The 15,887-nt window shown below is 40.1% G+C and overlaps 1 protein-coding gene across 1 annotated transcript in view; it reads left to right on the top strand.

The window, feature by feature from the left end:
- The window catches only part of PTGIS (prostaglandin I2 synthase), a 61,041-nt gene that overhangs the window by 9,253 nt on the left and 35,901 nt on the right, over nt 1–15,887 (top strand). The window contains exons 2-5 of the mRNA XM_020984187.2: nt 344–467; nt 4,472–4,650; nt 5,116–5,259; nt 5,956–6,101. Coding sequence (XP_020839846.1) covers nt 344–467; nt 4,472–4,650; nt 5,116–5,259; nt 5,956–6,101 — 593 coding nt within the window. The remainder of the gene's footprint in view (nt 1–343; nt 468–4,471; nt 4,651–5,115; nt 5,260–5,955; nt 6,102–15,887) is intronic.

Raw genomic sequence — 15,887 nt, 5'->3', positions numbered from 1 at the left:
GCTTTAATGTCTTATCCCCTTCTGCTCTCCAGGATTCTAATAGGATCATAGGATTCAGACCTTAAAACCCTACTTTAACCTTGTTACTTTGCAGTTGAGGACACTAAGACTGGTTAAGGCAAAGTCGCTTGTTTAAGTTCACACAGGTAACACATTGTGTACCTGGTATTTGAACACATGTCTTTACCATGGTGCCTATTTTAGACGGTAAGCAAGAACTATGTCATTTATCATTTTGATGTCTCCAGTTTCTTGCTCTAGTAGGCCCTTAACAGATGATTGTGGAGTTGTCTCACTGTCTGTCCCCTCTCACTGGGTGCTTATTACATTCTGGGTTTTCCAGGAGACCTGGGGAGCCCCCTCTGGATTCCGGCCTCATTCCCTGGCTGGGCCATGCCTCAGAGTTTGGCAAAGATGCAGCTGGATTCCTCTCCAGGATGGAGAAGAAGCATGGGGACATCTTTACTGTAAGTGTGCTTTTAGGAAGGGTGGGAAGGGGTAGGACTGGGGTGTTTTTCTTTATAACTGGGCCCTCCTGCCTCGTATCCTCAGGACTCTTCACATAGTACTGTTTCCTCTGAAGCATGGTGAGTCACAAGACTTGGGGTATTGTCAGCCTTGGCCACAGACTCAGAATGGCAGGGCCTACGTCGCTTCTTTGGCTCTCAGTTTAACTCATTTGTTGGATGGAAATAGTCCCGGTCCTGTCCCTGTCTGTCTTGTTGGGCTGTTGTGAAGACGGTAGCTATAATTTTTTTTTTAATTAAAAAAAAAAATTTTTTTTAGTTTTTAGGCAGTTGGGGCTAAGTGACTTGCCCAAGGTCACACAGAAAGTAAGTGTTAAGTGTTTGGTCTGGGACCAGATTTGAACTCAGGTCCTTCTGATTTCAGGGCCAGTGTTCTATCCACTGTACCACCTAGCTGGCCCAAGATGGTGGTTATAAAAGGGCTTGATACATTCTTAGGTGCTGCACAAACCTGGGGTATTATTATTATTATTATAATTAGCCAAGGACCCAGCCACACCAAACCAGTTTCATTCTCAAGGGCCTTTTCATATGGCCATTCTGGGTGTTAATTATTCAGTAACTGGAGAGTCCTTAACCAAGGCTTTTGAAATCAGTATTTTCAAGTGGATATCTTATTTCCACCACAGGACTTTCATGACCTTTCTTTTGTTCCTTCTTGCAACCCCTCTTTGCCACAAGAAAAACTTGCCCAAGAAGGAAGCTACAGGTTTGTTTGTTTTTTTCTCCTTCTTAGCATCATGAAAGCCAAGAAGGGGAGGGACGAAGGAACCTAGGAGGTTCAGAATCAGATTGGATGATGGAAGAGAATAAGATCTTCATCATAGGAGGTATTCAAGTGAAGACTGGATTCTGTAGAGAGGACTCTTGCCCCTGGTGGCAGTTGAACTAGATGACTTTTCCAAATCTATTTTTCTGTGAGATGTGGAAGAGGTCACTTCATCCCACTCATGTTGCCAGCAATTTGCTCTCACCGATGCTAAGCAACTGTTCAGAACTCTATTTCCTTGTTCTGTAGGCTTGTATGATCATAGTTTTAGAGCTGGAAGAGGCCTATGAAGTCAAGGCCAACCTCTGTAGTTTTATAGATAAGGAAACTGAGGCTCAAAAAATGTTAAATTACTTATCACACTGCTAGTAAGTGTCTGAAGCAGGATTCAAACCAAGGTCTTGATTTGAAGTCCAGTGGGCCATCCACTGAACTACCCAGCTTCTCAATGCCTGTGATATCTCCACCCCAGGAATTCGCTACTGACCTTCACTTGACTTTAGGAGATCATGGTATAAGCCTTTCTTTCATAGAATCATAGAATATCAAAGCTGGAAGGACCTCAAGGGTTCACGTAGTCTCCCCTCCATTTGATAATGAGGAAACTGAAGCTAGAGAGGAAGAGCGGGTTAGCCAAGGTCTCACCATGAGATCAAGAAATCAACAGGCATTTATTGAATGCCTCTCATAGTGCCAGGCACTGTACCGGGCACTAGGGCTACAAAGACTGAAGTGAAACAGACTGTGCTTACATTCTATCAGGAGAAATAATGTGTCAAAAATGTATACAAAACAAGTACAATGTAATGTTTTGGAGGAGATTAGTAGCTGCAGGAATCAAGAAAAGTTTCCTGTAGAAGGTGGAGCTTGAGCTAAGCTCTGGAGGAAACTAGGATTCTAAAATGTGAAAATGAGGAAGGAGGGCGTTCCAGGCATGGGGAACAGCCGGTGCAAAGGCACTGAGGTGGGAGATGGGGTATTGAGTGTGAAGAGCATCAAGAAGGCTAGTACAGCTGGAGCAGAGAGTGCATGAAGGGAGTAATGTACAATAAGGCTGTACAGGTAGGCTGTAAAGGGTGGCGCAGTGGGTAAAGTCCTGGAGTCAGAAAGAGTCATCTTCTTCCTGAGTTCAAATATGGCCTCAGACACTAGTTGTGTGACCCTGGGCAAGTCACTTAACCCTGTTTGCCTCAGTTTCCTCATCTGTAAAATGAACTGAAGAAGGAAATGGCAAACCACTCCAGTATCTTTGCCAAGAAGACCCCAAGTGGGGTCATGAAGAGTAGGACGTGATAGAAAATGGCAGAACAACAACAAAACATAGGTTGAGATCAGGTTGTGAATGTCTTTAAATGCCAAAGAGACAAGTTTTGTATTAGATCCTAGAGTTAATTGGAAGGCACTGGCATTTAAGGGCTTTAGGAAAATCAACATGGAGGTTGTGTGGAAGATGGATGGGGCAAGTGGGGGCGGAATTTGATCCAGGATGACTTAGAGGCTCTTGAAAGAATCCAGGAGGGGTGATGATGACTTGAATTAAGTTGGTTGGTTGTGTGAGGAGAGAGAAGTAGAAACAGCGAGATTTGGGAACCAACTTGGAAATACGGATGTGAGTGAGGGAGAGGGAGGAGTCAAAGTGACCCAAAGGGCATCACTCTCCCATCTTTGGCAGAAATAGAAACGTCAAGAATTGGAGTGTGTTTGGGGAGAAAGATAATGAAATCTGTTTTGGATATATTGAGTTGGTGATGCCTATCAGACATCTATTTCAAAATACGAGGTAGGTCTGAATAGCTATGTAGTTGTATCAATTGTCACTTAAGAGTCTTCTGCATCGAGGTGATAAAATTAAACCCATGGGGGCTGAAGAAGTTACCAGGAATCTAGAGAGAGAAAAGAGAAAAGGGAGCCTTAGAGGATACCCATAGTGAGGGGATATGACATGGATGATGACTCAGAAAAGGTGCCGAATCAGAAGTGGTTAGAGAGGTCGGGGGAGAGCCAGGAGAGAACGGTGTCACAAAAACCCAGAGAGGAGATTTGTCCAGCAGTAGTCAACAGGTCGTCAACAGTGTTAAATGTAGGGGAGAGAGAGATTGAGAAGGACGAGGACTGTGAAAAAGGTCCTTAGATTTGGCAATAAAAAGATCATTGGTAACTTCGGAGAGAGCAGTTTCAGTAGAGTGCTAAGGTCAGAATCCAAATTGCAAAGGGTTGAAAAGTGAGAGGAAAGAAAGAGGCCACAAGAGGGGAAACAGCTTTCTAGGAGTTTGGTTGTGAAGGGGAGGACAGATGCAGGATGCTAATTGCTTGAGGAGATGGTAAACTCAAATGAAGGCTTTTTAAGGATGGGAGAGAGACTTAGCTGTATTTGTAGGCAGCAGGAAAATAATTAGAAGATAGGAAGAAACTGAAGATGTAAGGAGGGAGGAAAAGAGGAAGAGGGAGAGGGAGAGGGAGATGGAGAGAGAGAGAGAGAAAGTGCTAATTCTAGCTAATAGCTAGCATTAATATAGTGTTTTGCAAACATTATCTCATTCTATCCTCACAACAACCTTGGGAGGTAGGTGCTATTATTATCTCCATTTGACAGATAAGGAAATCGAAGGACACAGAGGTTAAATGACTTGCCCAGGATCGTGCAGCTAATAAGAGGCTGCATTTGAACTCAGGTCTTCCTGAGTTCCACACGCTATCCACTTTACTACCTAGCTGTCCCTAGAATGGCTTCTATTTTCTCAGTAAATTATTAGGTGAGGTTGTCCATTGACTAAGAGCATTAAGCAGAGGGTAATATGGGAGGCTTAAGGAGAAAAAAGGTTTGGGATAGCTGCTGTGGCAAGTATCCTGAAATGTCTAGCAAGGGCACAGTTCCTTTCTCCCTCTTTTCTCTATCTCAGTGTGTCTCACTAAATACTAACAGAGGAGAAGAACTAACCCAGGAGAGGAAGCACAGTATGAAAGGAAGATCACTGGATTTGAAGGCACAGGAGCTGGGTTTGAATTGTGCACCTGCCATTGGTACCCTGTGTAATCTTGGACAAGTCACTGCCCATTTCTAAGTCTCGGTTTCCTCACCTGTAAGATGAGCAGGTTGGACTACATGGTCTCCAAGCATGTCTTCTAACTACAAATCCTGTACTCACTTGATCTCTGACTGCACTGACTTCCCCAGGTGCTCGTGGCAGGGAGGTTTATCACGGTCCTCCTAGACCCTCACTCGTATGATACGGTCGTCTGGGAGTCCAGCTCCAAGCTGGACTTCCACAAATATGCGGTCTTCCTCATGGAGAAGATTTTTGATGTTCAGCTGACCAACTATGATCCTGGTTTGGAGAAAGCCAAGATGAAACCGTGAGTGTCTGAGGAATGATCAGTCTGGGATTGGGAAAGGGAGAGAAGCCTTCTTGTATCTACTCCACATTTAGTATCTCCTATGGGTCTTTGTATCCCCAGTGCCCAGTACAATAGATAGTTGCTCAATGATTGATTACCCTATCCACCCCTCCTCCAAAAAAAAGAGCACTGGACCTGGAGTCAGGAGATCTGGGTTCAAGTCCCACTCGGCCACTTACTAGCAATGTGACCATCAGTGAGTCACCTCCCTTTACTGAACTTCAGTTTTCTCATCTGTAAAATGGGGAGAATAATCCCTCTTCTGCCTCCCTCCTAGGATTATTGTGGGGTATAAATGAGATAATGGATGTAAAAGTGCTTTTAAACTAGAAAGCAGCATGAAATAGGCCATGATCATTCTTAGGATTGTCATCAATGGGCTCCTGGAGCCAAGTTCAGCCCTGTGATTTCCCTCTTCCCCAGGACCCTGCTCCACAAGAACCTGCAGGCCCTCACTGGGGCCATGTTTAACAATCTTTGCAACATCCTTCTGAAGGATATAGGGGAAACGGGCACAGACTGGCAGGAAATAGGGCTGTTCCAGTTCTCCTACGATGTGATGCTCAGGTGAGTTTCTTCCTAATTCATCCCCATCCTTGTAGACAAGGGTAACCTGACAACATAGGTAACTGGGAAGGGAAATGGAAAGCAGGGCTTGTGTATTCATTCAATGAGAGGGTAGATATAGAAGCTTTTTGAAAAGTTGAAGTCACCATATCTATATAAGGGATGTATTACCATTTTATGGAATCTTAGATTTAGAAGGGGCTTTGGTAAATCACTTCCTTATGCTTAACCTCAGTTTCCTGTAAAATGAGAGGGTTTGGGCTAGATGATTTCTGAGGTCCCTTCCAGTTTTAAATTCTGTGATTTTCTATAACATGTTAGAGCTAGAAGGAGCCTTAGAACATAGAATTCCAAAGTTGGAGATAGACCTTAGAACATAGAACAGAATGTTAGAGCTGGAAGGGACTTAAAACTGAAAACATAGAATGTCAGGTTTGGAAGGGACCCTAGAAGGAAAAAAAATGGCGTGTTAGAGCTGGAAGAGAACCTAGCACAGAAAACAGAGAATTTGAGAGGTACGAGGGACTTTAGAATGTTGAACATAGAATGCCAGAGCTAGAAGGGACCTTAGAACATAAAGTGTTAAGACATGGTGCAACGTTTGATTTTTGATTTGCCAAAGGGCTTTAGAGGTGCATGTTGACCCAGAGTGAGGATGAAGTTTAGTTCATACTATTATGTTGCTATGCCAACCAGAGCCGGCTACTTGACGCTGTATGGCACTGAGGGTGATGATCCAGTTAGCCAGGCCCGCGATCGGGCTCACTCTGCTGAGGTTTTCCAGAGTTTCCATCAGCTGGACCAGCTTCTGATGAAACTCGCCCGTAGCTCTCTGTCATCAGGTGAGTACTTTGGAGTCCCTAAGTTAGGAGAGAGAACTGAGTCCCAAGTAGATAGAGAAACAGAGGGGGAAATAGCCTTTGTGCCCAACTGCAGTCCTGGCTCAGGGCAGGGTGCTTTCCCTGAGCAGCCTGGGCAAAGAGTCTAGAGCTCTGACTTCAGCTGCCTCTTCCCCTGAGGCTACAGCCCCCAAGGCAGAGTCCTCTCAGCTTTCTCCCCATCCATCCCCATGGCTGTCTCAGTCTCTTTTTTTACCTTCTTTCCACTCCCTGAAAACCCCACATGAGGCCATGTAGATGGAGGGGACAGGCACCTAACCAGACATTGGATCCATGGCATTGTTGAGCTGTGAGCTTGGAATGAGACTTCCCTCTTTCTCACCCTCTTTCTCTGAAGACCTTGCATCCCTGGCAGTGCTCCCCACTATTGGGAATTCTTGTTCTCAGACATATTCCTTGCTGTCTGCTACCTTTTCCAGACCCTTCCTCTGCTGCCATCACTTAGTAATCTCTCTTCTTTGGAGATTCCCTCAACTCATCCATATTGCCCAATCCAGATCTTTGTCAAAGTCATTTGCTGACCTCCATGTAATTTTCCTTCGTTTCTCAAGGAATTTAGTACCTGGATCATAGTCTTCCTCTGTACCTTAACATACTAACAAGTACAGAGGATTGCATGAGGATGGCCCCTAGAACACCTAAGCTTCTCAGTTCATCATCTATGAACTTCAGCTTTACTCTGTGAACTCAGGCAACCCTCAGGTAGGTCAGTCATGTCTTTGATCCCACCATCACCCATAACTGTGCTACTCCCCTGATCTATAACTCTGAAATTATCTCAAATCACAAGCTCCTACCCTTTCATGGTTTTCTCATTCCTCCTATATCTATTCTTCATCTTTACCATGACCTCCAGTTCTCTGACTCCTCCCTGTTTTCCCAGTCCATCACCATGGCTCTGGCCTCATTTTCTTCCCTTCACAATCTTTTTTTTTCCCATCACAATCTTGATACACTATGCTCTACCCTTGCCACATCTGTCCTCCTCATCCTATCACAAGTAATGCTTTGCCAAACCCTAGTCCTGGGTGTTACCCCTGCCATCTTCCTCCACTCCCACTTACATGCTGCTTTTGGGGAAAAGTCATAACACTGTGCCAACAGTGTCCGCTACAGATTTATGTCATTTAATCTCAATTGGGCTGTCCTAGTTTCATGGCAATCCTTTTTGATCTTCTGAGACTGATCCTCTATTGTGCTTTTCATAGTGGTTATTCTAAACCTTCTCTCTGAAAGCTCACTATTGGATTCTTGTTTTATTGAGAAAATGAGTTCTTTTTCTGCCCTGTGCCACACCTGAAGGCCTTTTTGCATCATTCTCCAGTTTTTTTCTCCTTTGCTGTAGTCTCTAAGAAGGAGGTAGGCTTATCCTTGCCAACGTCAGCCTCTCCACTTGTACGTTGAATCCCCTCCCTCTCATCTCCTCTGAGAGCTTGTCCATTTGATTGCTTCACCTTTTATTTCTTTTCTTCAATATGTCTTTATCCACTGACTCCTTCCCTGCTACCTACAACTGTGCCCAGGCCTCTCCTATCCTTAAAAAAGTCTTTACTTGACCTTGAGAATCCCTCATTTCATTCTTCATCTTCACATCCTTTCACAGCCAAACTCCCAGAAAGGGACATTTATACTCATTGCCGTCATTTCCTTACCTACTACTCATTCCTAACCCCTCTGCAATCTGGCTTCTAATCCCACCACTCTACTGAAATTGCCATCTTCAAGGTTATCAATAATTTATTAACTGTTAATCTAAAGGACTTTTCCAAGTTCTCATTTTGATTGACCTCTTATTCCCAGATAGTCTCTCCTCCCTTGACTTTTGTTACACAGCTATGCCCTGGTTCTCGTCCCACCTCCTGACTGCTTCTTCTTGGTCTCCTTTGCCAGATTATCATCCATATCTCACCCCTGAAGTATAGCATCCCCCCGGCTCTGTCCTGGACCGTCTTCTCTCTCTACAGTGACTCTCTCAGTGATTTTATCAGCCCCCTTGGGTTCAGTTATCATCTTTGTGCAGATGACTCCAAAATCTATCTATCCAGTGCTAATCTCTCCTAAATTTTAATTTTACCATGTCTACTTTGATGCCCTATGGACATTTCAAACTCAGTCTGTCAAAAACACAGCTCATATTTCCCCTGAAATTCATCCTTCCTCCAAACTTCCCTATTTCTGTCAGGTGTCCTACTATCTTTCCTGCCGCCCAGGTTCCCAGTCTTGGGGCCATCCTTGACTCTCCTTACTCCCTTTGCCCTCCCTCACAGCTAATTATTTGCCAAGACTTGTCCAGTATTCTTCCACAACATTTCCTGTATCTATTCCATTTTTTCTACTCACACAGGAAATTCTTTGGTTTCCTGAATCCCAGCCAACTTCTGGTTTGTGCAACCAAGTTCTCCCATTGTCTATGCTATTCCTTAGTTATATCCCAGACTTCGTTATCTCTTTCAAAACACTGCTTAATATTTCTTCCTCATTATAACTGGAAGCAATGTGTAGAAGTTGCATATAGCAAACTCAGACTTGAGTATTTCCTACTAATGGAGCTACCCAAAAAGTTGAATGACTTGGAAGACAATAGGTTCTCCCTCATCTTGAGGCCACCAAGCAAAGTCCAGATGATGATGAGTAGTGTGTAGAAGAGGTTCCTTTGCAGATAGAAGCGGGACTAACTTGTCATTAAATTCCTTTCCAACTTTGAACTTTAGTAATTCTGTAACTTATAAAATCCTGTTACTTTATGTCTGACTGGATTGCAGTACTCTTATGTCAGAAGCATTGCAGTGGTATAATTTGATTAAGTCTTTATCATTTTATGCCTGGACAATTGCAGTGGCTTCCTAATTGGTATTCCAGCATCCAGTCCCTCCTCCCTGCAGTCCACTCCCATGCAGCATCTGAATTAAAATTCCTAAGACATAGGTCTCACCATATCACTCCCCTGCTCAAACACTTCAGTGTTTTCCTTTTGCTTAAGGTACAGACTACCACCCATTTCCCAGGCTTATTTTTTGCTAGTTCTCTCCATATTCCCTACATTATAGCCAAACTGGCCCTAATGCTAGTCTCCAACTCGGCATTAAATATCTATTTTGTAAGCAATGTGGCTCCGTTCAAAGAGTGCGGACTTAGAATCAGAAAGATCTAACTTCATACTAGCTGGGTGACCCTGTGCAAATCATTTGCCCTCTCTCAGCCTCAGTTTCCTCATCTGTAAAATGGGGATAATAACAGCACTTACCTCCCAGGATTGTTGTAAAGCTCAAATGAAATATTTGTAAAGTACTTTGCAAACCTTAAAATGCTAGTTGTTGTTATTATTATTATTATTATTATTCTCCTTTGTGCTTATGCATAGATCATATCTCATGCTTCTCTACTTATATTTATCACTTAGAATCCCTGTCTTTTCTCATGGCTCACCTCAGATGCCACCTCTTACAGGAGTCCTTTCCTGATCTTCTCAGGTTTTAATGCTTTTTCCCTTCCTGAAATCTGCTTGCGGTCTAGCCAAATTAACCTACTTCCCTGTACTCAGTACGTGATATCCCATTTCCTACCTTTGTACCTTTGTATAGGTGGTCCTTCATGACTGGAATGCTCTACATCCTTACTTCAGCCTTGTAGATTCCCCAGTTTCCTTCCGAGAACAACTTGGGTACCACCTCCTACAGGAAGTCTTATCAAATCTATCCAGCTGTTACTATTCTGCACTCCCCTCACCAATTATTTTGTATTCATTCTTTCTATATTTTATTTATGCATGTATATACACATATGCATATACATAAAAACACACATGTTGTTTTCTCCCCCAGTAAAACATAAGTTCCTTTAGGGTGGAGACTGTCTCATTTTTTTTTTTTGCCTTTGTGTCTTCAGTTGCCTGTTGATTAGTGTGTTGAATTGAATGGAATTATTTATGAATGTGTTATATTCCCTTCTTCTGTCTCATTTTTGGATGTGAACTCCTTGAGAGAAGGGAGTGTTTCATTTTTGTCCTTGTTTCCTAAGTACCTACCATAGTGCCTTACACATAATAGACACATAGTTTCTTGAATTAAATTGAATCTGGACTCCATTTGGAATAAGGAGGAAATTCCAACCATGGTCAGCAGGTGGCAGTGTTGGGAAAGGTTTTTCTGGCTATTGAAGCACTCATATAGCAGGCTATGAACAGGAAAAGGATGGTTGCAGGAATGTGCTAGAGCTTTCTAGTACCAGCTCCAAGAACTGATTTGCTAAATGATCAGTGTGAGATTTATGCCTCAGAAATTGATAAAGGCTATAGAGTAGAGCTTGATTTATTGTTTGTTGATTGTCTAGACTTAAGAAAGTGAGGGAGAAAATATTAATAATACAGAATAAAGTGCTTGACATTGTGGGAATGTGGTGGAATAAGGCAGGAAATGACCTGACTCTCCTAAATTCCCCTCCAAAAAACTTCAAACATGGAATCTTAGAGGGGCAGAAATAGTAGAAGGTTGGGGTAAAGCAGTCATCCAGCCTGAGACAACTTAGGAGGATGTTAGGAAGGACCTGACCTACTAGGGTGGTCTGACCAGGAATGAAGTGCAGATACTGCTACATCAACAAACAGCAAGTCTTGGGGGTAGTTGTGTTGGTGTCGGCTGGTGGTTCCAGAACTTTCACCCCATACATGGTATGGGAGTCAAGTGACTGACAGGGGAATGCAGGGGCCCTCTGCTGGCACTGGGATGGGGGCTCTGGTGTGCTAATCTGACTCAGTCCCAGGCTGTGGCTCTGGGCAAAGAGGAGCGAGCACAGCTGGTGAGCGCGGTCACACAGAAGCAGAGTTCCTGCTCTGGGTTCTGGGAGGGAAAGGACTGGTTATGGTCACTTGCAGGAGAGTGCAGTCGCTGGTTTTGGTTCCAGGGCAGACTGACACTTGCAGCTGCATGGAAGCCAGTGTTGCATTTCCAGGACCTCAAGCTTTTGTAGAAGCACTACGGGAGCCCTGGTCATGGCTCAGGGGTGGAGAGGAGTACTTGAGGTCACTCACAAACCAAGATGCAAGCCAGAAGACCAGTGACCACACTGCTCTTGGATCATAGCACATTGGAAGAACGAAAAATTCAAAGACCCCCAGATAGAGCTCTGAGAACAACAGTGCAAAAAATCTGAAGCCTGAAACATTATCCTTCATTCCTCAGGAGCAGAGCCCAACCCTAACATAAAGTTAATAACCAAGAAATAGGCCATTAAAAATGAATAAATAACAAAAAAAGAATCTGACCATAGATAGTTACTAGGATGATAGAGAATATCAGAGTTCAAACTCTAAAGAAAACAATGAAGTCAAAATAGCCACTTGTAAAGCTTCAAAGAAAAATGTAAAATGTTCACTTTTAAAAGTCAAGTAAAAGGGACAGCTAGGTGGTGCCATGGATAGAACACTGGCCCTGGATTCAGGAGGACCTGTGTTCAAATCCAGCCTCAGACACATAACACTTACTAGTTGTGTGACCCTGGGCAAGTCACTTAACCCCATTGCTAGCCAAAAACAAAACAAAACAAAACAAAACAAAACAAAACAAAACAAAAAAACACCCAAAAAGTCAAGTAAGAGAAGTAGAAGAAAAATTGGGAAAAGAAATAAGAAATCATGAAAAGAAAATCAAGCAATTGGAAAATGAGGTCCAAAACTTATTGAAGAAAATAGCTTCTTAAAAATTAGAATTGGACAAGGGTAAGCTAATGACTTCATGAGATATAAAGAAATAACAAAACAAAATCAGAAGAATGGAAAAATAGAAGAGAACATGAAATATCTCATTGGAAAAATAACTGACTTGGAAAACAAACCAAGGAGAGATAATATAAGAACTGCTGAATTACCTGAAAATCATGATCAAAAATAGAGTCTAAACATTATATTTCAAGAAATTATCAAGGAAAATTGCCTTGAAGTTTTAAAATTAGAGGGTAAAATAGGAATTGAAAAAAATCCACCTATCACCACCTGAAAGACATCCCAAAATGAAAACTCACAGGAAGGTTATAGCTAAGTTTCAAAGCTCCCAGGTCAAGAAGAAAATATTACAATCAACTAGAAACAATTCAGATATTGTGGAGCTACTGTCAGGATAACACAGGATTTAGCAGCTTCTATATTAAAAGACTGTAAGGCATGGAATATGATATTCAGAAGAACAAAGGAACTAGGTTTGCAATCAAGAATAACTTACTTAGCAAAGCTGAGTGTAATCCTGCAAGGAAAAAGTGGATATTTAATGAATTAAAGGACTTTCAGGCACTCTTAATGAAAAGTCCAGAACTGCACAGAAAATGTGACTTTCAAATACAAGAATCAGGAGAAATATAAGAAGGTAAACAAAGACTAAATCCCTTAATAAGTTTAAAATGTTTGTTGCCTTATATGAGAAAATAATATCTGTAACTCTTAAGAATGTTAGCATCATTTAGAGTAGTTAGAAATAGTATACCTAGTTAAAGGGCTTGGGTTTGAGTTGATTATGATGAGACAATCCTAAAAAATAAAACTGGGTAGGGACAGGTAAAAGGGAGCACATTAGCTCATATAAAAAAGGTGTGAATGGAAGAGTTTTTAACATTGGAGGAGAGGATGAGATGGAGAGCAGGCAGAACAGGAACTTTATTCTCATTGGAACTGCGTTAAAGAGGGAATAATATATATATATATATATATATATATATATATAGATATAGATATAGATATAGATATATAGATATATATATCTAGTTGGCTTTAAAGTCTTACTTTACAGAGAAATAGGAGGGCATGGGGCTGGGATAAGGGAGGGACTCTTAGAAGAGCGTGCAAATAAGGGAGGAAGTGGTCAGGAGTAAATTAGACTTCTGAGGATGGAGAGAGAAAGAGAGAGAGAGAGGGAGAGAGAGAGAGAGAGAGAGAGAGAGAGAGAGAGAGAGAGAGAGAGAGAGAGAGAGAGAGAGAAGGATAAATAGTGGGGGAAATAAGATGGAGGGAAATACACAACTAGTAATTATAACTTTGAATGTGAATGGGATGAACTCACCCATAAAATGGAAACAGATAGTAGAATGTATCAAAACCCAGAACTCAATAATATATTGTTTACAAGAAGCACACTTTAAAAAGAGAAAAACACAGAGTAAAAATAAAGGGCTGGAGTAGAATTTATTATGCTTCAGCTGATATAAAAAAAGTAGGGGTAGCAATTGGGAGCTCAGACAAAGTTAAAGTCAAAATAGATTCAATTAAAAGAGATAAGCAGGAAAACTACATTATGTTAAAAGGTATAGATGATGAAGTAATATCGATACTAATTATATATGCACCAAATGCTATAGCATCTAAATTTATAAAGGAAAAGATAAATGAATTACAGGTGGAATTAGATAGCAAAACTATAACGGGGGAGACTTCAATTTTTTCCTCTCAGAACTAGATAAATATAAACCCCCCAAAAAAGAAGTCAAAGAGACAAATAGCATCTTAGATAAGCTAGATATGATAGACTTCTGCAGAGAATTCAATGGGAATATAAAGGAATATATCTTTTTCTCCCACTCTTATAAAATTTGACCATATATTAGGGAATAAAAATTTTATAATTAAATGCAGAAAAGCAGAAATATTAACTGCATCCTTTTCAGATCATAATGTAATAAAAATTATATTTATTAAAGGACTGTGGAAACACAGATTAAAAACTAATTGGATACTAAATAACCTAATCTTAAAGAATGAGTGGGTCAAAGAATAATTCATAGAAAGAAATAATTTTATGAAAGAGAGTGATAATAATGAGACAACATGGAAAACTAATGGGATATAGCAAAAGCAGTAACCAGAGGAAAATTTATATCTTTAAATGCTTACTTCAGTATGATAAAGAAAGTACAGATCAATGAATTGGGTATGCAATTTAAAAAAAAAAAGCAGAAAAAAGAACAAATTAAAAATCCCCAATTAAAAACCAAATTGAAAATCCTGAAAATTAAAGATGAGAGTAATACAATTGAATGTAAGAAAACCATTTAATTAATAAATAAAAACCCACTAAAATAGATAAACCAATGGTTAATGTGATTTTTAAAAAGAGAGAAGAAAACCAAATCACTAGTATCAAAAATGAAAAGGGTGAATATACCACTAATGAAGGTGAAATTAAAGCAATTATTAGGAGTTATTTTGGCCAATTATATGCCAATAAAATTAACAATCTAAGTGAAATAGAAGGAGACTTACAAAAATATAAACTGCTCAGATTAACAGAAGAAGAAATAGAATATCTAAATAAACCTATTTTAGAAAAAGAAATTGAACAGGCTATAACTGAGCTTCCTAAGAAAAAAGCATCCAAGCCAGATGGAACTACAAGAGAACTGACCAAACGTTTAAAAATTTACTAATTTCAATATTAAATAAATTATTTGGAATAATAGGCAAAGAAGGAGTCCTGCCAAACTCCTTTCATGAAACAAGTATGGTGCTGATAACTAAACCAAGAAGAGCAAAAACAAAGAAAATTCCATATCAATTTCCCTAATGAATATTGATTCAAAAATTCTAAACAAGATACTAGCTAAAAGACCATGGCAATATATCACAAAAATTACACATTATGATCAAGTGGGATTTATACCAGGAATACAAGGCTGGTTCAATATAAGAAAAACTATTAATATAACTGATTACATCGAAAACAAAATCAACAAAAATCATATGGTTATTTCAGTAGATGCAGAAAAAGCTTTTGACAAAATAGAACACTCATTCCTTTTAAAAGCACTTGAAAGCATAGGTATAAATAGATTTTTCTTTAAAATGATAAGAAGCATCTACCTAAAATCACCAGTAAGCATTATCTGTAGTAGGAATGAGCTAGACACCTTTCCAATAAGATCAGAAGTGAAGCAAGGATGCCCATTATCACCACTGTTATCTAATATTGTACTAGAAATGCTAGCAATAGCAATAAGAGAAGCAAAAGGAATGGAAGGAATCAGAATGGGTAATGAGGAAATGAAGCTATCTCTTTTTGCAAACAATATGATGGAATACTTGGAAAATCCTAGAGATTCAACTAAAAAATTAGTTGAAACAATTAAGAATTTTAGCAAAGTAGCAGTATATAAAATAAACCCACATAAATTAGCAACATTTCTATGTGTTACTGTCAAAGCCCTGCAAAAAGAGACAGTAGAGATATTTCATTTAAAATAACCATAGACAACATAAAATACCTAGGAGTATACCTGCCAAGACAAACCCAGGGATTACATGAATCAAATTATAAAATACTTTTTAAATAAATAAAACAGATTTAAATAATTGAAGAAATATTAATTGTTCATGGGTGGGTTGAGCCAATATAATAAGAATGACAATTTTACCTAAACTAATTTACTTATTTAGTGCCACCCAATAGCAAAGTTCATTTGGAAGAACAAAAGGTCAAGAATATCAAAGGAATTAATAAAAAAAAATTTAAAAGAAGGTCTCCAGTACCAGATCTTAAACTGTATTATAAGGTGGTATTGGCTCAGATACTGGCTAAGAAATGGAATGGTGGCTTAGTGAAATAGAGTAGGTATACAATACATAGTAGTAAATTATTATAATAACCTTGTGTTTGATACATCAAAAGATCTAAGCTTTTGGAATAAGAACTCACTATTGGGTAAAAATTGCTGGGAAAGCAATTAGGTATAGATCAACATCTTACACCATTTATC

This window comes from Phascolarctos cinereus, unplaced genomic scaffold, assembly GCF_003287225.1.
Source record: "Phascolarctos cinereus isolate Bilbo 61053 unplaced genomic scaffold, phaCin_HiC Scaffold_2;HRSCAF=192, whole genome shotgun sequence".
NCBI lineage: Eukaryota > Metazoa > Chordata > Mammalia > Diprotodontia > Phascolarctidae > Phascolarctos > Phascolarctos cinereus.
This window is presented reverse-complemented; position numbering and strand designations above follow the sequence as displayed.